The following is a 24,502-nucleotide window of genomic DNA, read 5'->3' on the forward strand; positions in this document are numbered from 1 at the left end:
CAGCATTAGACGCACAGCGCTCGCCCTGTGTCTTTTTCCTTTGTTCTGTTACGTTTCGCTGCTTTTGAGCTTGAACCAACATTCTTAGATGGTAGCCTCTCATCTTAGAATTTCGGCTTGAGCGGCCGTAGTGCCCTGTTCTGAAAGCAAAAGCAGCGGAGACTGCTGTGTTTTTCATGTAACGCACCATCGGCACTTAAATGCGGCATATTGTATTAACTGCGGTCACTCATTACTATAGTAGACGTTCCTCTCATGTCGGTTCATGTTTTACCATTCTGAAACTTACGGGGTTCTGCCAAATTTCCAGTAAATCAGCACCAGCTAAGAGAGTCGGCACCACTGAGTTCATTATATCGAGGTCAACCACCACAACATGTTTGTTACATGGAGTTTTAAAATGCACGCACTTCCATGGGGGCGGCTTTGGGGATTCGGAAAACTTCGCAATATTGAGGAATTTTCTACATGGAGGTTTAACTGTATGTAGTATCAGCGTCAAATAAAATGCGAACAGCAGAGCAGCTGGAAAAGTTCCAGCTACCATTGGGGTGCCACATTCCTTTCTTCCAGAGATGGCAACTTGCGCAGCAAGGTTGTGCTGGCAGCAGCGACTGTGGCTGGCTTCAGTGAAGCGAGCACGTTGAAAAAAGCAAAATGAAAGCGCTGTAGGCTAATGAGCTAAGAGCACTCGCTTCTCCTACACGGGCCACAGTTGCTGCCGTCAGCGAAACTGCGCTGTGCAAGTCGCTTTCTCTGGAAAAGAACTAAAGTGACACCCCAGTGTAATAATGAGACAACGAACGTAAAAGAAAACAGTAGCAAAACTATCGCAAACTGGATGGGCTTGCCTATTTGTGATGGTGATATGCAGACGTCTCACTTGAGATGGACATTTGGACATCTCAAGCAGATAGATATACAGATCAAATGTCAGTAGGAAAGGTTTCCATTTTGCTGGGTAATTAGCACATGGTGATCAAAATGGTGTGATGTAAAACAGTGCATAGAAACAGGGCAGTTAAATATGACACAGAGCCAAATTATAGTAGACATACTAGACCAATGCCGGACTGCCATTGTGAACAATGCATGTGCAGTCAATGCCTTGTGTCGCATTTTTTGCCACTCAAATATTAGCACTGCTTCAAAGGTGGAGTCTTTTATATATACACTTAGGCAATAAAAAAGAGGAAAAATAAGGAACAGGCAAGAAACAGTGCCCCACCTGCCGGCAGGTGGCACAATGGTCCCATCTGACTGGCCAGGAAGGGAAGCTCATGGACAGGGCGGTGTTTCCACTGAACCACCAAGGACACCAAGCTGTCTCGGCATGATGCTAGAAGACAAGGAGCAATAATGTGAGCATTTCGGAATTAGTGTCGGTTCTGTCGGACCAATACTGCTATGCATACACAACCTGCAATAAGTTTTTACAAGAAGAGAAGGTGCTTCGATGTCTTGTTGGCGGTAAAACGGATGCATAACAAAGCAAAGCTATGAAAAAGCAGTGCCATGGACTGCATATCATTACCCTGGACTTTTGTTAATTTGAACCGATAGCCCGACACTTAAGTATATCAATACTGCAATCCCTTCCTAGGCCAAATAATCAAAAACCAACAGCAGAACCAGGAAAGTTAACACCTCATTAATTCACACTTCTAAGGAGTAGAAGGAGCGTTAGAATGATACTAATGTTGGATTACCGAACGGCCATCAAAAAATTGCCGGAAGCCACTTGCATCCTGGTGAATTAGTCCAGAAAAAAGCTACTCAGAGGTTATCTACTTTAGGGACAAAAGCTGCAAGACAATAGTGATTTTTTGTGATGACTTGATTTGTGCACTCTGCCGATAGCATCAAAGGTATAGCTGTGCCATAATGGCAAGGATTTCTATGGCTTCTTTCCATGTGCAATGTGGTAATGCTGGTGCTTCTTCACATGTGTTGCTACATAAAAGTAACACATGGGCAGATGCAAGGAAAACATGTGTTTGTGCCACAATGGCAAGATTGCTTGCATAAAGAAAAGGAGTGATAGGGCTATCATTGTTCCAACCAGTCGCCATCACCGTGGGCTGATGGTGAACCTTAAAAAACGAAACTACGCAGCTAGCTAGTCATCAACACACCTGCAGCTGCGAGCACATCATTTGCATGCGGGAAACAGTGAAATGTGCACTTCTGGCCCGAGGGAGATTTCGCGCTGAGCAGGGCACAGTGTAACTTCAAGAGCCCATCCGAATTATTCAACGCCAGCTCAAGGGTGGCTGAACAAATTAGCTTCTGAAGCCCTAGACTTAGACAGGCGTTTTGCAGGAGCCTAGTAGCAGTCCGAATTGACACGAACCAAATTAATAAAGTTTTAGCCAAGTGTATTAGACATGCAGTGTTGTGCAGTTAAGTACATTAATGGTAGCTGAGACCTTGGCTGGAACCTGGTTTAATAAACTTCAATTCTAATTCCAAGTTCATATATCTTTTAATGCCAACAGGCAATCACACATTACGCTTACAGGAGTATAGACACGTACATACATTCTCTGTTTTGGGACTACTGCTTAAATCGAATGGTACAAAATATAGGGACTGCAATGCGAAAAGCCCCAGCACAGCTCAATTAGTTATCAGGGCATCTATCAAGACCAGTTTCATCTTCAATATCTCTGAGAACGAGCGTGGGGTGATATCCTCCTGCCAGCATGTAGCACTATTCATATTGTAATTCTTCCCCCTACTGTAATGCCAAAAGGTGTTGAGGGTAATGTGATAGTAACTAAATTAATAAATGTCACAAATACACCCCCGATTGAATGACTCGGGATCACCTGGACACAGAACCTACTAATGCATATGGGTGGCGTTTTTCGTCTGCTTACGATCGCATGCACAGGAAAATGTCATCGCCAAGAACCTCTTCAGACTCTGACATTCTGTCGCCTGATGACGCAGATGTTGCCGACTTAACCACTTTGATTTCAACATGCTTGCCAGCGATTCAAGCTTGGAAGCTTGGGTTGGTGTGCTGGGAGTGTCGATTGGAGAGATGTGTTGAATACATTGAAGATGCTGCTCTCTCATCCCGACTTACCAGCACTGCCAGCCAATCTGGCATCTGAAAAATGGGTTAGTACTGTTTCTTCGTGTACATAACAGCCCTTGTGTACAGGACCGTCTATAATAAACAAATTGTGGAGATTGTTGGCCAAGCTGAGGTAATGGTAGTAGTGATTACTGCAATACAAGCGAGCTTTTTTCCTCAATGCCACTTAGCACTTGCTGCCCCACGCAACTCACCTGGTGACTGGTAGTTCTGCTATTGAAGGCGTAATGTAAGTCGAGCATATTTTATTATGAGATGGGCTTCCTAGTGAAGGGGTGACAAAAGCCCAACTTTTATTACAGTGTTGGTCCTTTCCAAAGCGTGTCATCACTGCTCTTTGCTCTGCTGACTCTAAGCTACCACAGTTGTTTGATGACATCGTGTTATTTACTGCCCTATTTACTCGCATAGTGCTCGCAACCCCCGCACTGGGCGTCAAAAATAAAAATTCTTTTTCCTTGCATAATCATCACACCACCGACCACGGCAACAGTCGTCTGCTAGTAGTAGCAAGCACCATCTTTGGACTGCTACAGAACCTAGCTGGCCTCGTTCTAAGCGCACGCTATCAGGCGGCGATAGCATGCTCGAATAGATCATCATCATAGGTTATGCTTGTCGTTTTTTTAACCTCCACGATGCTTGCAGTCGTCGCCATTTTGAGAGGTGCTTTTGCGTCTCGTCATTGTTCCTTTGTTCTGACCATGTTACTTGCTTTGTTCTGCCATTTACCGTGTTCTTGGTGATGCACTGCGATGGGGCGGTACGCAAGCCGTACAACTGCTTTTAAGCTGAAAGCTTTCGAGTACGCGCTACAGCATAGCAACCGCGCTGCCAGCAGGCACTTCGGCATCAACAAGTTCTGCGTAGTACTGTACATTACTGGAGGCAGCAATTGCAGTGTCGACACGGACTCGGATCAATTCTCTGACCATAAGTAGAACTGTCTGGTCTGCTGTGAATATTATACCATGAAATACGGGGAGTGATGATGAGGCTGCATGCGGCAAATAAAGTGTTTTAGCAATTCGCACTTTTGGCGACCCTGTACTTATAATTAAAAGTAAATTCCGCTTGAAAGTAATTTTTTATTTATATTTACAATAGCTGGCCTAAGAATCCCGATTAACACCTATTTAAATTTGCTTCTAGCGCTCCAAAACATTTGCTCGAAAATCTTTCCCGCATAATTATCGTACCCCCCAACTTTGCATCAATTTTCCGAGAAACAAATGGTGAGCATATGCGAGTGCATACAGTATATATGTGTATACTTTCGCCACAAAGATGTCGCTGATGATGGGTTTTGAAAAACTGAGTCTTTACCTGGATTGTGATAAAGGACAAATTAAAATAAAATATCTTCATGGGAACACGAGAGGTTGGCATTGCTTGGGAGCATCTCTGTATGAGAGGAAAGCAATCATATTTGGCTGCTTCAAAACCTGGTGCCTGTACTCTTTTAAAAGGGCATTTCAAAGAGAATACCAACCGTCATCTAGGAGGCTCAGCATAGTAACAGCCATCTCCAAAGCGGCACGGCGTACTGCAAAGTCGCCATCGCTCGACAACTCCACAAGGCATGGTAAAAGATACTGCCTGGTCATTCCCAGCCTGCAAAAACAACAATCAACAAATGGCAATAAACTATCAACATCCATCAACAAAGAAAACTTGTGCACAGAAGCCAGTTCTTCCAACACATCAGCTCTATTTGCAAGCATTACGATTCAAGAACTGTGGCAGTGAAAGAATCATGAACGAGCACTTTGCTCAGAGATGGCACACTCACCCAGCTGACCGAGTGAGGGCTCCCAGCTGACGGCACACGGCAGCTCGCACGTCCGGTTCGGGGTCTTGGCACAGGGATTCCGCCAAAGGTAGGAGCTCTCTCTGCACACTGTTTGAGATGAAGCATCTCTCACAAAAAGGAGACAAGCGTTTTGTAAAAATAAAAAGAAAAGAACAATCTTGGCGCTAATCTGGGAGGTGCATTTATTATGTTACAATACAAATTGCACTGCAATCGATTACAACCTTTCCGGATTTTGATAACGAAAGGGGACCCCATTTGCTATACCGTGAGTGACTTCACCAGGTGAGTAAATCTGGTACAATAGACCAACAGTGACCTTATGACTTACCAAGATTTTTATTTGAAAGTGCATTTGGGAGTGTACGGCAACCGAAAAATTTGTAAAGGTTTCTTCGAAAGTTAGAGGCACTCAGACCAAGTGATCATGCAACATATTCAACGGGACGTTTAAAGGGACCAGGAGGTGGGTTCAAAGGTTCTTGGTAAATGTGTTCAATGTGTAGAAGAAATGTTTTTGAGCATGCACCAACAGTTTTTATTCACTATTTACTTTAAAAATATCACATTTTTAGAATTCGTGGGCTGATTCATCAGAAAGTGATGGTGATTTTTGGAACTATTATTCAGCAAGATATATGTCAAAAGTATGTTGACGTCAAGCAAATGATAGGCCACCAGAGGCTGCCATTTACTACTGCCACAACAGCCACGATGTTGCAGACACACTTCCGGCAGCTGCGAAAGTCATCCGTTTGTTGTTGCTGCATGACAACCCCAGGCATGCATGAGTGAGGCCAATGCCTTTGTGCATGCGGCTGCAATTTACCACTGCATGACATATTTATGGCTGGGCGCAGTCCTCAATAAGGTTTATTTTTCCAGCTGTCTTGGAGCGCACGAGTTGAGGAAGAGGAAGAAGAGTACAAGCACCATTTTGCATTGTCGATATCTGTGGCTCTGATAAAGCTAGCTCAAAAATACTGCAGAGTTTGTCCCTGTTAAAACTAGTTATCAGAGTGTAAGCTGTGTTAAGCATGGCTACCCATCAGTCTGACGCATGCACCGAAGCATGGACACACACTGACTGGCCCACACCTCACCCATGGTGAGACTGAGCAACCAAGCACTGACAAAGCAATTTCATCCATTTTGATTATGTGCAAGTCACTGAAAAGGTTAAGCCAAGAATATATATCAGTAACAGTGAGAAAAAAGGGGGAAAACAAAAAGTCCAGCTCTGTCTTTTCTTAGAAGCGTAAAGACCCAAAATTTTTCCAAATATATTTTTACTTTGAAACTGTGCATATGAAATTGGCACACGTGGACTGAGCATGAAATTTGCCAGCACTCAATAAATAGTGTATTTACAGTTTCAGTTTTGGTTTCAAGTGGCCGAACAAAGGCTACAACGTCACAAGCAGATATGAGACCACATGACGCATAAAAAAAAAAAAAAGGAGCAATCCATTTGTTGCTTTGTACTTTTAGTTCCCACAAACTTAACTAAGCTGCCTCAGAAATCTGAATGACAGCGACTGGACAAAAAGATACGGTGCAATCCACTTACAACGATACCAAATATAACATTATATCGCTTATAACGATTCAAATGTTGGGATTTATCAGTTTTCCCATTGCCCCTATGTAAAAATAAACTATATATAATGATCATTTATCGGCAGCATATCAGATACAGAGATAGCTTTCTGGACGCCCGGAAGATGTGTTTACCCTGAAAATTTGTCAATGTTTGACAAAAAAATAAACACTGAGAAGAGAATAACATGAAAACTTGACACACGTGCCGAAAACAGATGGGTGTGGAGAAATTTGCAAGGGGGCATTATGTGCGGTTATGAAATGAGTGCTATCGTCAAGGCTGAACCATTTGCGCGGCAAAGGCCACACAAATGGTTCAGCCTTATCACCATCGCACGATTGCGTGACCGTGAGAGAAGCGCTGATCAAGACGCTGGCAGTAGACCTTTGCAATGAGGGCTTCCAGGGCGTCGCCATATTGTTTGCTGGGCTGCTGTGAGTGCATGACGTCAGCACAGTGGAAATGATGGCGGCACTGGTTTGCAACAGTTCAGAAAAGAAGCGTTTTGAGGTCCTCCTCACCCGATGCAAATTTCTGTCAAGGTGAAAATGCAGATTCATTGAGATTTCTGACAGGGTTTCAAGGTTGGGAATTTTGCAAGTAAATATGTATGGTCATTCACACTCTACGATTATAATGATCATCAAGGCTGGGGATGTCCTGCAGTTCATCCAGTCGCTGATGGATTCACGCACAAAAAAGGACTGCCGCTAGTGTACGCGCTACCAAAGCCGATGCTCCCAACGATTGTAAAGCTTTAGCTGCCGCTCACGTGAATGCAAATTTCTGACTTTTTAAGCATTCTTGTTATTTCATGGCTATTTAAGTGTCCTGTAATAAAGTGTACAGTACCCTTTACGACGATTTACTTTGTTCAAATCACTCACTCATCACTGGTAAATAGGCAAGCCTGCATGAATTGAAAAATATGTGGGTGTGTTCTTTTCTTCCTCCTTTTTTTTTTTGCCACTGGTCCAGATATATAATGCCCATCGGTCACAAAAATCAAATTCTCTGTTTTTTCAATATATATTGTCATTAAGTGGACTGCACTGTACTGTATTGCAGTTTTCGCAAGATTCACGTAATCTCATACTCACTTGCGACATTGCAACCATTGTTGAGCAACGTGAAACTGAAACTGTGTGGCAGAAGAAATGCAATTATGAATTATTTCGTATGAGTAAGGAAATTTGAAGTGATGATACATGTTTACTAGTAAGTCTAAAGCATAAATACGGTAGAAAAATGTGATGCCTCTACACTTTCAACAAGGAGTCAGTTTTATACCCAGTAGCAACAACTTATTGTGGTAATCAAGTGGCAAGAATTCAACAGGAAGAATTTCTTTAGCGGAGATGAGGTCACATAGCATTCAGTATTGCATTTAACCACAATATTTTTGCTATTCACAAGAAAGAATGTTACTTGGGCAAAGAAGTGCTTCTTCATAGTTCAGAGAGTATATTTGAAAAGCATACCAGTAAACTGAGAGACAGCGTCTTATTTGGAGGCAATGCAATACTCAGCAATTGGTCTTATCACCAAATCCGGAATGTAAGAGACCTGGATGAACAATCACTTGCCATTCAGACTACACCAGGTTGGGAGACAAAAACAATGACATTTAACATACTGATCACTAATGCTGCCATTCAGCTCACCTCAACTACTATCACATCACAGGTTCTTGGCAGGAACTGAACACGTGCTTAATCCCTCACCTCAACTACTATCACATCACAGGTTCTTGGCAGGAACTAAACACGTGCTTAATCCGACATAATATCCAGCTGTAGTCTCTTTAGTGCAATTAATAATACACACCATATTCAATACACCAGTGGTACAGAAACTAGCTGCACTATGTAGATGGTAAGTATTTTTCCAAAAATAATAGCCAGACACTTATTCAAAAAATAAAAAAGGTACTCAACTCAGCAGAAATTTTATAACTGCGAAAAAGAATGACAAACAAAAAGTGGCAGGAACTCACAGGCAAGGTTCCAGTAGCGCAGCCAATGCCCCCAGAAGCCGACAAGAGACAAGTCGAGACAAGGGTGACTGTGAGGCATGCCCTTTCTGCACTGCGACTTGCAGCACCTACGAATAAGGCTTGGTTTGGTTTGTGGGGTTTAACGTCCCAAAGTGACTCAGGCTATGAGAGAAGCCGTAGTGGAGGACTCCAAAAATTTCGACCACCTGGGGTTCTTTAACGTGCACTGACAACGCATAGCACACGGGCGCCTTGCTTTTCGGCTCCATCGAAAAGCGGCCGCCGAGGCCGGGATTCGATCCTGGCTGTGACTAACAGCAAAGTTGAGCAATGTAACTGGTGCATCAAGACAGAACACCTCTAATCTCTTTCAGGCAGCATAAAAAAAATAAGTTGTATATTACACCGCTGCATTCGGAAGACAAGCTTATGAGTGGTAACAAGGCATGACCCTGCACACAAACATGTGCACACAAACATGTCTGGCGTGCACACAAACATGTGCGAGTAAATAGTACTAATTAATTCATTAGAGGTCCTCTAACAATACAAATATACCCGATTGCAAATTGCTCTGATCACACTGAAATGAAAAGTCACATTCTATGCAGATGCTAGCTAGATGCACACAATGTGTACCACTGGCTACAAGTGAAATGCAAACAAGAAAGCTAAAACATGAACTGCAAAATGAGATATTAGCCCAGGGAAGCACAGGTTAGCATGATCACAGTGTCAAGGGTCACCATTAGGTCCCATTAGTTATTCAAGCTGTACGGCCAGGAATGAAGAAGTGGCAGCAATTCTTTTTTTACGTGGTTCGCCTTCTTAGACCTCACAATAAAATTTTCCCATGGCATCTTCGTGTGACCCAGTATTTGCGACCATGCTCAGAAAGCGTTCATTTCATCTCAAAAGTAAGACTGCCCTTTAAGAGGGTTATTCAACCTCAAGCGCATTTTTTCTCCAGAAGATAATATCTTCGTGGTTTTGCATTGGCATTTAAGTTCTCTGGTTTACATTTCATTTATTGCTGACAGAATGTCACAAAAGTTGTGGGGGTTTAAGCACGGCTTGAACCTAGTGATAGAGCGAAAGCTGTGAGTGCTGCAGCGATAGCCTCTTAACACCCGCCTTTTCAATCCACAGTTTTTCATAATATTTATTTAAATTAGGTTTTGAAGAAAGGAAGGAGGAGACATACTTTTGAGTGGATGCCATGGAATTGTGGACACCTACATCTAACCAAGTCAAGATCAGGTTTTCATATTTTTCTCTTGTATACTGTACACTGGCTTGTAAGAAAGGAAAGGTGCAGTACTTGCCAGACTTGAGAGAAGGAAGGGGGAGTTTGACGTTCAAGGTTGTTCAAGGTTAAGTCCTCCGTGACACTGACAGCTTGAAAAGCTGACAAGCTGACGTGAACATTTCAAAAAAGAATAAAAGTAAGCACTGCTCACCTGTTCAGAAATGGTGGCCCTTGGAAGTAGTTCCAAAACATCCAGTAGAGTGTCAGCCCACGCCTTTGCCACCACTGGGAACAAAAAGAAGTTACCGAGCTAAAAAAAATTGCAAAGAGGGGTCACTTAAAGCAAGCAGCACCTGGATGTGACAGAGCAGAAGGAACAACAGCTTTTAGGAGTGCATCTCATTCTGTTCAGTTGTGTTCAAGAGGCGTTTTTGCAGATGAACTGCTGATAATAAGCGATGAGAGGAGCTCAGTTGTCTGAACTGCTGTTTTTGCACTAAAACTGCATGCCAGATTGATGAATAAAAACAAACATGCTCGGATAGCACAAGTGACCTTCCTGGTTTCAACCTGGGATTTTAAATATGGCATGCATGCACACGCTGATTGTATCATAGTTGAACGATACTTAATTTTGTAGGAAAGATTCAAAGACATGTAAGGTAGAAATGAAAATGAAATGCTTTACCCATGCCAAATCCACACACATTAGACAAAGCAAGTACTACAGTCAGACAAAACTCATGTCTGTAGTAACCGCTACACAAAATCCCACCACAGCAGCAAGTAGTTCGCTGTTCAAGCATTTCTGATTACCCAAATAAAAAGCTCAGCGTCAAATAAAATTACTAGCTAAACAATTTTGATGCCTCCGACTTATTTGGTATAGGCAGATTTCAAAAACTGATTTTGTTTATTGTTTAGCAGAGACTGTGTACTATGGCTCATAGGTAGCACTTTTTCTAAGTTGTTTCCTACTGTCGGACACAACTGACCAAGTGAGACGCCCCTAGTCCAGTAACTCATTTTGACAACTGGCAAGGTCGAGACTTCTTTCTGAGCAAGAAACTTAAAGCTCGTCCTCTATTTTATTGCCAAAAGTACTCACAGATATTATTGGGCACTGAAGTCTTTGCGTGCAGAGTACACACAATACGCAATTGAATAATAAAACCTCGTATATTAGGGTGGATTTAAATGAAAAACTTTCTTTAGTTTGAAAATTTTAATTTCAGCTCACTTTAAATGTTTTTAAGGTAGACAGAGGAATCAAATCAATGTAAGGAGGACCAATGCTACAGATATTATGCAGAAATACCGCGGCCACTGACAAGAAAATGATTAGTATGAAAATTGAAAAACTTGGCGAAACAGAGTTAACTGCTGATAATTACAAGGAATACAGCGCATACAAAAACACACACAAGAAAGGGGACACAGCGGGTGCTTACTCCAACTGTTTAATCAAAAACAAGTAACACACATATACAGCCTTCTTGGCTAAAGCGCACGCATGCAAGGTGTCAAGGAGACGCATCAATCTAATCAAAGAAAGCGTGACAGAAACGTTTGCTCAGCGTCATAGAAGAATACCGACGTATCACTGATACAATTCGAACAGGCTTCTAAAATTTCACGAGCCGTCTGATGCCTGCCTCTACCCAGGATCCTTACGTCGCGAAACCGTGGTACACAATTGGTGCAAGCTCTACAGTGCAAAACAAGTCGCTCACCCTCCTTATTTTCGATGTCTTTTGCACGTTCCATAAGTCGGTCATTCACGCAACGTCCAGTCTGTCCAATATGGGATCTTCCAATATAAGTGGTACTTTCTGCCCCCCGCAAGCTTGCCCAGCTAAGCCGTCGCATAACGTGCGAAGGCCAAAAAATGGCTGGCTGTAAGAAGAGGCATTGCCAGAAGTTCGCTAAGTGCACCACCAGTGTCTTCTATGCGATACCACTGTCTTGTGGAAAATCCTATATTGGACAGACGGGACGTTGCATGAAGGACCGACTTATGAAACATGCAAAAGACATTGAAAATAATGAGGGTGAGCGACTTGTTTAGCACTGTAGGGCTTGCACCAGTTGTGTACCATAGTTCCGCGATGTGAGGATCCTGGACAGAGGCAGGCTTCAGATGGCTCGAGAAACTTTAGAAACCTTCTATATAAAACAAGTAGGTTCGAATTGTATCAGTGATACGTCGGTATTCCTTTATGACGCTGAGCAAACATTTCTGTCACGCTTTCTTTGATTAGATTGATGCCTCTCCTTGATACCTTGCACGCATGCGCTTTATTTGAGAAGGCTATATATGTGTGTTAACTGCAACTGATTAAACAGTTGGAGTAAACACCCGTGATGCCCCCTTTCTTCTGTGTCTTTGTGCTGCGCTGAATTCCCTGTAATTGTGCTTGGCGAAAGGCTGCTCCCAATCACTTTCCTTCAACGAGAGTTGTTGGTACATGTGGGGCAGAATATAGATCAACGCAACTCTTACAGACAGGCTACGGCTTTCAACGCACTCCTTTGCGATGACAAAAAAACAGGGAGAATCCTTTATAAACAACTCTGCTGACTAATAACGATCACAGCCACGCAGGTTTGGACCTTTTCACCTATATCACTGAAACGTTATCGACACCAGCCACGAACAGCAAAAAGTAATACATAACCGCATTTGGTTTTCTATCTGCCGGCCATGTAGGTCGGGAGAAAATGAGCAATAGAAAAAAGACTGAAAAAAAGTTTGAAGCTTTGAAGATATGAATATTGTTTCGACTAGAGTTACAGAGTCAGTCCTGGGTTCTTGATAGTGGTTTCGTTTGATTTATGGGATGCAATAAAATGGAGAGTTTAATCAGTTGGTGCAACATTTCTTAAACATACAGCGCAACAGACAAAGGACAAGCGAGTAGGCGGGAAAAGCACTGTTCCCGTCTACTTGCTTCTCCTTCTTCCGCTGTGCTGGGTGTTTAAAAAAGATTGGTTTATGGGGTTTAACGTCCCAAAGTGACTCAGGTTATGAGAGATGCTGCAGGGGAAGACTCCGGAAATTTCGACCACCTGGGGTTCTTTAATGTGCACTGACAACACAGCACACAGCACACAGGCGCCTGGCTTTTCACCTTCATCAAAAAGCGGCCACCATGGCTGGGATTCCATCTCGTACCTTGGGCACAGCAGTCGAGCACCCTAACTACTGCACCATCATGATGGGTCGGTACTGGCAGTTAGAAGAGGACTTCTAAGGCTATTTGTCTCGATTCAGCATAAAATCAATCTGGAGTGTACATGGACAAAGGAAGGAAGCCGGCACAGACCAGCACAGGTGTTGTGTCTGCTTCCTTCCTCACCTGTAACAAAGTTCACCAAGTTAGAACTTTGTGCAACAATGAGACGGCTAGCCCAAGAAGGCTTGCCAAATCAATGACAGACCATTTTAAACGACCATTTCAGGTTGCAACATGAAGAGTAAACAAACCTTCCAGAACCATATTGTTATCTCTAGACCAAAAGAATAATTCAAAAGCAGACCATACCTGGGTCCTTGCTCTCCACACTGGTCAGGATGCTTTGCAGGAGAGACTGGGCAAACGACTGCGATACCAGAGTGGTGCTCTCAAGAAACTTTGCCAAGGGTTTACCATCCTGCAAGAGCATAATAGAAAACACTTAGTAGCTGCAATAAATGGGGGGGGGGGGGCGGGGGGGGGGGAGCACATTTCTACACCATATGCACATATTTCAAAACATTTTCTACAGCATGTAAAAGCAAAATCATAACCAGTCATTTACATCAATAGCTGAGGGATATGCAAATCCCTTGTTAGAGACCCAACGCTCACAGCTTCTGTTTGTGACTGGTTTGGCTGTTGGTTTATGGCCTATGCATTTCAGAAAAGCTTCTTTTTGGGCAATCTGGTACATCTCAATCTTATTATACCTACTTAGTGTAAACACATAATTAACAGACGGATTTTTCTTATAAGAGTTCCAAACTGATTCGTGTCATCTTCTTCGAACTCTTTCCTAAAATCTGTGTGCCTTCAAACTTGGAAAGCCAGATCTTTCACAGCTGATGACATGCACAACCGAGTGTGTACATCTGTCTTCTTTTCAATTTATTTGTAGTGAACGCTCCCTTTGATGGTTCCTGATGCAATGTTCAGTCTGGCTAATATAAAACTTCTATGGATCCTGAAGATGTGGCCATGAGACAGTAAGAACTGAAGAGAAAATGTACGAGGCACAAGACGGTACAAACTCCTGAAATACCAGAACAGGATGCGAGGCTAGAGGCTGATAGTGATCAAAAACACGCTAAACACATAATTGAACTGGAATGTCGTACAACATTCACACGATCATAGGTTTAACCCTGCTTGAACTTGCCTAACGTTTTCTACTCCAAACGTGAGATCACAGTTTTTCAAGTTTCTGGGAACTGGAAAAATAAAACTGGCATCTGCTCGCAACTTTTCTGAAGTAATGTGAAAATTTGTGAATGTTAAGCACAACCATAGGTCTTGCAGAGATCCTGATGAGCTTCAGCCATTCATCTTTTCACTCTGCATTTAATTTATTGTAGGAGAGTTTCAGAAACAGCAATTGGGGCCGAATAAAGGAGCCCTAAAAACAGAAGTCCCTTTATTTGATATTTATAATTTTCTACAATTGGCTAAACTCAACAAAAAGCCAGCTTTTACACATCACAGGAGGCCTTAGATATGCTAGCGTGATAACACAGGATGTGGGAGATGGGGGTATGCCATGGCATATAATTGGATTAAAGGCGGCACAATGAAAGTTGGTCAGTGCCAGTGGCTGAAAGGCTTCCTCTGAAAGGAATCTGCCACATTTTTTTTTTTTAGCTGCATCTATCTATAACACAGTATCCAATCTGGGTGTGATTTCTGCAGTGCAGAGTATAAGTACAAGGACACTGTGCCTCTATTGAAAGCAAGTTGATTTTGGGAAGTGAACATGATTGTGTTCATGAAATGAATGCTTGCTTGACACAAGCCAATGTGTCCATACTTGAGAAGGTGGCTGGAATGGTGACTGCACAGGAAGATCATCTAGTGACCTGTCAGATCAAAAAAAGAAAAGAAAGAAGTGTTGCAAAGGTGTAACAGCACTTGCAAATGGCATGACACGCGCATGTCTCTCAACCACACAATGTCTATATGCGAGGCTTTACCTGTTTCCAACCAGCTACATTAACGCTTTTGGAATTTTCCCCGCCGCAGTGGCTGAGTGGTCAGGGTGAAATGCAAGGCGACCACGCACTAGCTGTACAAAGTCAGTGTACGTACGTTAAAGCGCCCAAAGCGGTCGAGATTATTAGCAGCTCTCCACTACGGAGTCCCTCATAGGGACCTTGCGCAGGAGTTTTGAGTAAGGTGGTGCCGCCTCGTGGCAGCCAAGTAAAGCCTGGCTGGGTAGTACAACGGTGGCTCTGCCTATGCTGCAGCGCATATCTCGCAGGCTTTCTACGTCGATTCTTGCTTCTTTTTGCCCCTTCGTGAGCGTGAAAAGAGTCGTCATGTATCATGGACATCATTGTGAACCAACAGTAGCCTAACATTAAAAAAAAAAGAAGAAGAAGAAGAAGCGCTGTGGCTGCCTTCCGGCAAAATGTTCAAAGCATGCGGCAAATTGATCTTGCCGTGTACCATCCGTCTCGAAACATCGTCACCGCTGCTTTTTTTGCTCGTGTGGTAGGGTGCCACGGACAAGTTAACAATTTCATTGTTCAACTCTACTGCCTTCTTTCAAGTCGCACAAAATGGGGCTACGGTGCGATTGGTACGGGCGGTCATGGGCATGCATGCACTGGTTAGAGAAACGCCGTTCGCTTTAAGCTGGCCTCTCCGCCGTCTCACAGCTGAAATATGTAGAGTGCAGCTATATACGAGTGTTTATTTGAGATCGAGAGCGAAACCGTCCATTATGCTACTGTTTTCGGCAGCTGTGTAAGTAAGAACTGCACGTGCGTACGTCAAGCAACGAAAAGTGAGGACGATAAACTAGAGTTTACTGAAAACGTTTGCTATCTCGATGAAAGCGGCCATTCGCTTTCAAGAGAAAACAGTAAAAGGCGTCATTTGGGACATATTTATAATTACTAAGCAGCCGACAATAGCATTTCGGTCATGCACTGCGCGTTCTTGATCTGATAGAGCGCTTAATTCTAATATGCAAAGTCTCCACTGCCCCCAACAGGCAAAAACTCTGGCTCGAGAGCTGCAAGCACATAAATCATGTATCAGTTGAGCAGTGAAACGAGGTCAGCGTGCCTTATGATATCTGCACCTAACGACGAACACAAGCGCCTGCTGCGGTGTAATTCGAACGTATCTGCAGTCCCAGCTTCAGCTTTCTGTGGGACTTTCCAGTATGTGGACTGTATCTGCAAACATTACGAGTGTGAGTGTGACTTATCAGCTAAACAGGGCGTAGAAAGCAAAAACCAGCTTAGGATCAACTTACAAGATCACAGGCATGCATTGAACGCAAACCCCAACGACCCGTGCACGGCCGGCTCATGGTGCCCATCGGAAGGACTTTTTGTGCCTCGGAGGGGTTATTTACGCTGCCTATCCGTGTTGCGGTTTCGTGGATTCACTTGCTTTAGCTCAGCTGCGTGTAAAACTTTCGTAGAGCTCCACGAATTCGCGCGACACTCGCCTGGCTATATCGACTGGCAGCGCGCCGAGACTTTGCCTCCGATTGCAGCATGCCGTATAATGCCTGACCTTTGGATTATTTATTGCCTTTGTTTACGTCGTGGCAGCTCTAAACGAATTTTCAGCGCCTTAAATTCGTTGTAATTCATACATAATAGAAATTAAAGCGGTGGATCCATACTGACTCCATGCATTCGAATGCAGACGCCGGGGATGTACTACCCAGCAGACGCCTAGGGGGCGCTTTTTAGCCCCGTTTTCGCGGCGCCCCCTGGGCAGTGCAAGTCTATAGCCAGAGTTGCTTTGAGACGATCAACCACATAAAACGAACCAAACCAAACCGAAAGTTACATTTCCCTTTTCTGACTAGAAATGTTCCCGGAATGTCCGTTGATTTTCACAAAGACCATTTGAGCGATGAACACCAATGCGCAATGTATAAATACTAATTAAACTAAGTATTTAAGGAAACAAGCAAACAGCACAGCAGAAACGTGTTTGAAGATAAGTAAGCAACGACTTCATGAGAGAAATGAGAGAAACGGCACGCACACACTGAAATGCCAGAAATTCTTCGCAAGAAAATACGAACTCGTTTAAGTTCGATCGTACAATTTACTGCTAGTTATGGATACAAGCATTCCAAGTTTTCGCCCCGGTATCTTTGAGAGTCTAGGCATCAGATTTCAGGAAAGAAAACAACAGCTTTCAATCGTTATGTGATGAAGAAAACGGAGCGATCACGCTTTTCACCCCTAATCAGCCGGACCACGGGCCAAATGTCACACGAAAAGGAAGAGACGGGGAAGCATTACCCGCAATCGTCCTCAGCCAGAACCAGAGGTGGCGACGAGCAAGCCTGCTCACGGGACGCTAACGAACCATTTGCTGGCAGCATCGCTCGAAGCGTTGGATGTACAGTTCATAGATTGTCCCAAACCAAGAGGAGTGCTTTACGATTGAGCCCGCGTCAGCTGTGCCAGCTGTCAACTGCATCCTTCCACGGAGTCGTAAAGGACCGCGAGACGCGGGACCACAAGGCTGCTCCCGCGCGACGCTCTGATGCACCAAGCATTTTATATTCGCTTGCGTTTCACAAACTTGCAATTATCGGCGCGCCTGGGCACATATAAAGGTCGTGGAAGTTCTTCCTGGAGTGCCAGGTGCAGAAAATGCACAGCAAACTATTCAAGGACGACAGCCCGCTCAACCTGCTCGACGCGAAAAGCAGCGCACACGAGAAGCGGACGGCTTGCAGCTTGCACGACATACAACAGGACCATAAACTAAAAACATCTGGGCAGCACGTGCCAAGAGAAGGGGACGATAGTGATGATGATAATGAGAACAGCGCGTCACTGGCGTCACTTTGCAGTCAAAAAAAGAAGATATATAAAACAGAAGAGAGTTCAGACGATGCAAGAAGTTAAGTGAAAGTGAAAGAGGTCTAAAATAGGCCGTGAGTGTTTCGGTTTCGAATGGTTGAGGCGGAAGGGGCTCGCGTGGAGCGTATTTTGAATCCACAGCCAAGTACAGTTAGAGAAAGGGACGACCTGGATTCACTAATTAGGCAGTCCTATAAAATTGCGCTTAACCTCCTCGTCATACCCCAAATGAAACACTACTAAAGTTAGGAATTCATAACACCTTAGCGGAAATGATGGAAGCACACCTCACCGCACAATACGAACGACTATCAAGCACTGAAACGGGACGTTTCATCCTAAAAAAAGCAGGAATACAATATGAAGGGACCCGGGCCCACACTTTGCCGATTCCAAGACACGTGCACGAGCAATTAATAGTCCGTCCTCTGCCTAAACATGCATCCAGAATACAATACGGACAGAAGAAGGGCTAGGGCACAAAAATTACACGAAAGATTTTAAATACAGAAAGACACGGCGCACGTGGACGTGGCAGAACATGCGGACAGAGATGCCTTTTCCCTGGCAGTTGTCGATCATCGAGGTTATCCCCTCGCATCGGCGACAATCAATAAAACAAAATTTCCGGAGGAGGCCGAAGAGGCTGCCATAGCTTTAGCCATTACCTCCACCACTGCCAAATACATCCTTAGCGACTCTAAAACCGCAATTCAAAATTTTGCAAAAGGAAGGGCCCACTTCGCAGCCATCAAAATCTTACAAAAAAACTTCCATACCCGCCTTATCACATTGTTCTGGGTCCCTGCCCATTCGGACCATCCTGGGAACGAGGCAGCGCACCAATTTGCCCAGAGGATTCGTAGTTAACCGGGAGGTGCGCTGCCCTGAGCTCAGGTCGGCCAGGGAGCGGATGACAACCTACAAAGAAATTACTACCCACTTCAAGAAAGAAAGACAAACCTTCCCAGAACCACATCGATCTCTAAGTAAAACACAAGTCACCTGGCGGCAGCTTCAAACAGACACTTTCTTTAATCCGTACATGTACTCCATATGGTTCCCAGAGCAGTTCAGCCCTGTCTGTTCTCTCTGTGGACATCAAAAGGCAGACACACCACACACCCTATACTCATGTAATCAAGACAAGCCATCACAGAGTCTGCAGCTCTCTACCCAATCTCAGTGGGAGGCCGCGCTGCTCAGCTCCGACCCGGAGGTTCAACTCCGAGTCACGGAGCGGGCCGAAGAGGTCGCCGAACGACATCGTCGGTCGGCCACCTGGCGTCCGGCCTAGAAGAGGAGCCCACCGCGGGGACGGGAACGTCAACCCACCCCGCGCCTACGACCTCTTCTTTAAATAAAGTTTACCTCCTCCTCCTCCTCCTCCTCCTCCTCCTCCTCCTCCTCCTATCAGGAGAGAAGCTAGTTTTGGCGACGGGATGCCCGTATGAATATTGTGCGTATTGTGCATATTACCTGCGCCAGAAAGAGTCAACGCATAGCAACCAAACTATATATAGTGCCCAAGCACACAAAGAAATGAACCTTTTTTTTTATTTATTTTTTTATCGCCGCTTATTATTCTCCTGTTTTGAGTTTCGAGGCCATGGGGCATTAAAGAAAACGATTCTAAATTTAGAATAATTTTAAAACGAATGCGGCGAGTACGTCACAACAGGCCCAGCTATTTAAAGTCCGGCACCAGAGGCTGGGCCAGGGTCTCTGTTGATTCGGGCACAGTAGTACTGGTAGTACTATGGCACAGGTCGAGATGAATAGAGATAGAGAGAAAGCGGATGGTTGCCTTCATGTTTTAGGTACATATTGTTTTTAATATTGTCACGTACTTTGGGGCGTCATGAGAAGGTAGAGGATGAAGCTGGAGGGTAGAAAAGAGGAAGCACAAGCTGGCATGCCCTAGGGACTCGCCGTACCTACACTACAAACCCTTTGTGCTGAGTACGTAAGAGTTGTGGTGGAGGTGCTGGGTAGCAACATGGATCCCCGTGATCTTCGACGAAGACGCCGACTCATTGGTTTACCGGCCCTGCCATTCCCTGGGGAAAACCGTAACTGGTCTTACTGGTTTATGGAACAATTCCCAGTTGGTATATCAGTTGGTTCCCATCCCCAAGATACTTTGTTGGGCGAGTTGGTACTTATTCATTATTAATATAAACAGCGCGAACACGAAGACAAAGGACAAGATAAAAGAAAGCCACAGTACAAGCGCTTGTACTGGGGCTTTCTTTTATCTTGTCCTTTGTCTTCGTGTTCGCGCTGTTTATATTAATAATGGTTCCCATTGAGTTCCAACTGAGTTCCCATTGGTTCCAATGGGAACTCAATGGGAACCAAATGGGAATTGCTCCATAAACCAGTAAGACCAATTCCGTCTTGAGCCATGTATTACTCAAGACGAGACACTGGCCGAGCTACACTTGCATTGAGCAACTGGCAGCATTATCGCGAGCCGGAAATCGGACGAGGACGTCGACGAGTGGTTAAAACCAACTACAAACGGGTGAGCCGTATCATCGTCGGGATTCGACCGTAAAACTAGCGAACGCAGTGTTCTTCTTGGCAGGGCGCTAATTTGGTTTGACAACCATGAAGACTCCCTTACATGCTGAGATCGTTTCACAGAAAAAATCAAGAAGTGTTTTGGCGACGGATCCGCGAAAAAGAAACGCGCAGAGCAAACATTGCTGCAGCGAGCAGGTACCTGGCGAAACAGTGCAAGACTGTAAAACGGACGTGCGAGGAAAATAACGTGGGACACTTGCTCAAAGGGATCGCTAAAAGCGTATACACGTTCCTTGTTAGCAAATATAATTTGAACTCCACTGCGGCGTCATCAGGCACTGCCGCACTTCCGAAAGCTTGAAGTTGCGTCGCATCACACCTAAATTTGGGCGACTGGCCAACGTCATATCCGTCGCGAGCGTTGATGTAAGGCTCCGGAATCGATGGCTGAACTGATTAGGGTGGGCAGAACGGCTCAGCTCATTGAAATTAGCCGGCTCATCTGAACGGCTCACCGGCTCATTTGAACCTGTAACTGTGACTGGGTGACTGCATGGATCGCTAAGGGGCGAGCCTGAATTATAATTTAAAAGCATTTTTTAAATGCAGTATGCGCTTAAAGCTTGAGTCCGCTTTTTCTGTTTTCTTAATTGTGCTTCTTTAGCCCTCCTCCCCATTTTCTTGCCTTATCTCTTGTTTTTTCAAATATTCTTATAACCGGCCTTTTGTTCAACTTTGTGTCAGTTTATCTCAAAGCCCACGGCTCTGAGCCCCTCGGCTTCTCTCCTTGTTTCCTTCTATCTGGTGGTGACCAGTTCTCCGGTCCCCTAGCTCCCACTTGTTCCACCTTCCTGTTTTCGCCGCCAAATGCACACCAACTGTTCTCATTACCTAATTAATTAATTAATTCGTTCATTCAGTTATTCATTCATTCATTTTGAGTCTACGTCAAGCCGCATCGCTAGCAGTTCAGGTTGTAATGTGTGGTTTTTAATTTTCCAAGTCATCTGTTTCTCGTTTAGAGCAGACGACGCGCTGCAGTCGGTGCTGTTTAATTTTTTTTTTTTTTCTGCTGGGCTGGCTGCGGGCATTCACCTTGTTCTAACGCAGCTTCAGTAAACTACGTATAGCAAGCATGGAAAGCGTTCCAGTCGCGACATGCAAGACAAGAAGCACGAAACCGGCGACGACCATCCGAAGCATACCCGCAGCTTTGCTGGGTCACCGGCGCGGAGTCACGTGACAGCGGCGAGGCGGCCGACCCATCCGACCACGCTCCGACTGCTTGCAGCATTCGAGAGCAGAACGTAGAGACGGGCAGACTATCAAGTTTTTCGAGCGAACACAGGTGCCGAGTGCCACCGCCCTAGCTGTTTCGATCGTTTTCTTTTTTTTTTTTATATGCCGGCTCGATCCCTTTCTCCTCACTGCAGTTTTCCGCGCTACTAGTGGATGACGCGCAAATCGCACCTAGAGAAGATCCAGCTCTAACGGAACGGATCCTCACGGTTCACTGAACGACGGCTCACCAAAAGAACCGCCGCTTACGGCTCTTCGCGTCTCACTGAGCTACGGCTGTCGAAAGAACCGCTACTCACGGCTCTTCGCTGATCACTGAGCGACGGCTCTCAAAAGAACGGCCGCTTACAGCTCTTCGCAGCTCATTGAGCGATGGCTCTCAAAAAAAAAAAAAAAAAAGAAAAAAAAAAAAAACAGCCGCTTAGTGAGTCCGTGGCTCACTCGCTCCCTTGAACGAGCATCTCAAAAGACAGCCGAAGGGGAGGGGATGCCTATGCCTGCCACTCTTTGTAAGAAAGGGCAGTAGGGCAGTTACTTTCTCGCACCCGGAGCTTCGACGGAAGAGAAAGAAAAAGAGCCGGCGCTCCAAAAGAACCCTGGCCAATCCCCCTTCGTGGGTATGTGCCAAATATCAAGGAAGAAGAAGAACCGCCGCTCATTTTCTGTGAGCCGTAGCTCACTCGCTCTTTTGAAAGAGCCGGCTCAGAAGATCCGGCTCGCTCCTGAGCGACCCATCTATAGGTCTGATACGCCGGATCGATCGAGAAGAATTGCTGCGCAGCAAAGATTCTACGTGGCTGCGAGGAACACAAATATGACGGTTGTGCGCTGCAGGCAGAACTCGCGCGACCCCATCGGCTTTCTGGACTCCGGCTCGAAATGCGCTATGCTTTGACGACCGCAGACAATATGATGACTTAATCTCTTCCCAGCAGTGGATTGGACGAAGAACCGCCTACACAGGCGGGGTGGTTCATCAGCAACGTAGGCCCGACTACAATTGCCATCGAAAACAAGTTTCCACCCACTTTTATTCTTACTGCTGGCGCCTGCAACTTGTGTGTTACAGCTGTGGCATAAATAGACATATCTCCCGGTACTGTTGTGACAATTGGTCTTCTGCCGCAAAACATTCGCCTATTGCTCAACGCTTCTGATCGCCTCAATACGGAATTTTATCCGCCGACGTTCACACCGACTTTGAATACCTACTGCCGTGCCCAGATGCGAAATGCCTCACCTGCTTGCGACCGCAGCTTGACGCCGCCAACCCAAACACAGCGACGCTCACCGTCTCCTAAGCGTCGTTCTTCCCATTAGGGAAAGTAGAAGGCGCGGCCGATGGAGGTGAGGTCGTCGGAGAATCAACGTTACCAACACCTCTGCCTGCACTTATGTTAAAGAACAAACTTGAAGTCTTCGTAGACGACCACACCGTGGCATTGATTGACACTAGAGAAACAGACTCTGTTGTGAGTTCAGGATTTAAGAATTGTATGGGACGTAATGTTCAGTGCGAATCAAGCTGCGGTGTTTCGTGGTGTTGGCGGTGAATCATTGGTGCCTCATGGTGTGTGCTGAGCGAACGTTATGATTGGCGTCCAGGCATTTAGAACAGAATGCACAGTGTCGACTCGTTTCACACCTGAAGTAAATCTAGGCATATAGTTTTTGCAACAGTGTGGTGCAACGTTAGACTGCCGGAGTGGACAAATTTCACTAAATACTACGCTGATGTCATCTCTTGTAGAAGCCTCGTCGCTTGATTTGGAAGCGCTTTCTGTGTTTGAAGATACAGTTGTATCAGCGAAGTCTGCGGAATTCATCCAAATTGTTTCATCTACAAATTTGTGCGAGGATTTTGACGCCGCAGTGGAGCCCAACACTTACCTGTGCGGAGTGTCTTGGAACTTGTTGCGTAGTTTCAGTGACCAGAGGCAACACCTTGCACTTTTCAGACGAGCCAGTTATGTTACCTCGTGGCATGAAACTCGCTCATTTCGAGGAAGGTAGTGTCGATTTCTGTGGCGGCACTAGGTGACTGTGCTCTTGAAGAGAAAACACACTCTTTTGCGGAGTCTCAAATCCAGGCAATGTAGAACATATCTTTGTCAACAAATTAGCGCCAAATTTTGACTGATCTGCTTTCCAAGCCTGTTTCCGTTTTACAGATTCCAACTTCTTGCATCCATCATTCGATTGATACTGGAACCTCTCGTCCGATCAAAAAGAAGCCCTACCATGTGTCGCCGAGTGAACGTCAGCTTATTGACGAACAAGTTACGACATGCTCCAGCGTGGCGTCATCCAGTATTCTTCAAGTCCTTGGGCGGCTCCAGTTATCCCTGTTAAAAAAAAGACAACATATGACGCTTCTGTGTGGACTATAGGCAAAAAAGATGTGTATCCGCTTCCGCGTATTGACGACACAATCGACTGTCTCCACTCACCGTCATACTTATCCTCGGTAGATTTAAGATCAGGGTACTGGCAGATGCCAATGCACCCGGCCGACAAAGAAAAGACGGTATATGTGACACCCGACGGTCTTTATGAATTTAACGGGATGCCCTTTGGATTATGCAATGCGTCTGCCACGTTTGAACAATTCATGGACACCATTCTGCGCGCACTCAAATCGAAAATTTGTGCTATTTGGGCGCGTTATGATATTCGGCAAGGCCTTGCAGGAGCATAATAGCCGCCTTGCCATCGTTCTTGACTGCACTGGAAGAGCAGGCCTCGTCCTCAGCTCTAAGAAATTCCACTTTGGTGAACGCCAGAAAATTATGCTTGGTCATTTGGTCGGTAAAGATGGTGTTCGGCC

At 45.0% G+C, this 24,502-nt stretch overlaps 1 protein-coding gene across 3 annotated transcripts in view; it reads right to left on the reverse strand.

Annotated features, from left to right (window-relative positions):
• Positions 1–17,731, reverse strand: part of LOC146172725 (serine/threonine-protein phosphatase 4 regulatory subunit 4-like) — a 42,224-nt gene extending 24,493 nt beyond the window's left edge. For all 3 annotated transcript variants that reach the window (XM_084584152.1, XM_084584150.1, XM_084584151.1), the window contains exons 1-8: positions 17,278–17,731; positions 14,811–14,859; positions 13,313–13,421; positions 9,979–10,052; positions 8,519–8,625; positions 4,899–5,006; positions 4,599–4,720; positions 1,229–1,339 (exon numbers count right to left, since the gene is read on the reverse strand). In XM_084584152.1, coding sequence (XP_084440278.1) covers positions 1,229–1,339; positions 4,599–4,720; positions 4,899–5,006; positions 8,519–8,625; positions 9,979–10,052; positions 13,313–13,421; positions 14,811–14,859; positions 17,278–17,360 — 763 coding nt within the window. In that variant the 5' untranslated portion in view covers positions 17,361–17,731. The remainder of the gene's footprint in view (positions 1–1,228; positions 1,340–4,598; positions 4,721–4,898; positions 5,007–8,518; positions 8,626–9,978; positions 10,053–13,312; positions 13,422–14,810; positions 14,860–17,277) is intronic.
• Between the last annotated feature and the right edge of the window lie 6,771 nt (positions 17,732–24,502).

Source organism: Amblyomma maculatum, chromosome 11 (assembly GCF_055883805.1).
Source record: "Amblyomma maculatum isolate TAMU_Amacu chromosome 11, ASM5588380v1, whole genome shotgun sequence".
Classification (NCBI taxonomy): Eukaryota; Metazoa; Arthropoda; class Arachnida; order Ixodida; family Ixodidae; genus Amblyomma; species Amblyomma maculatum.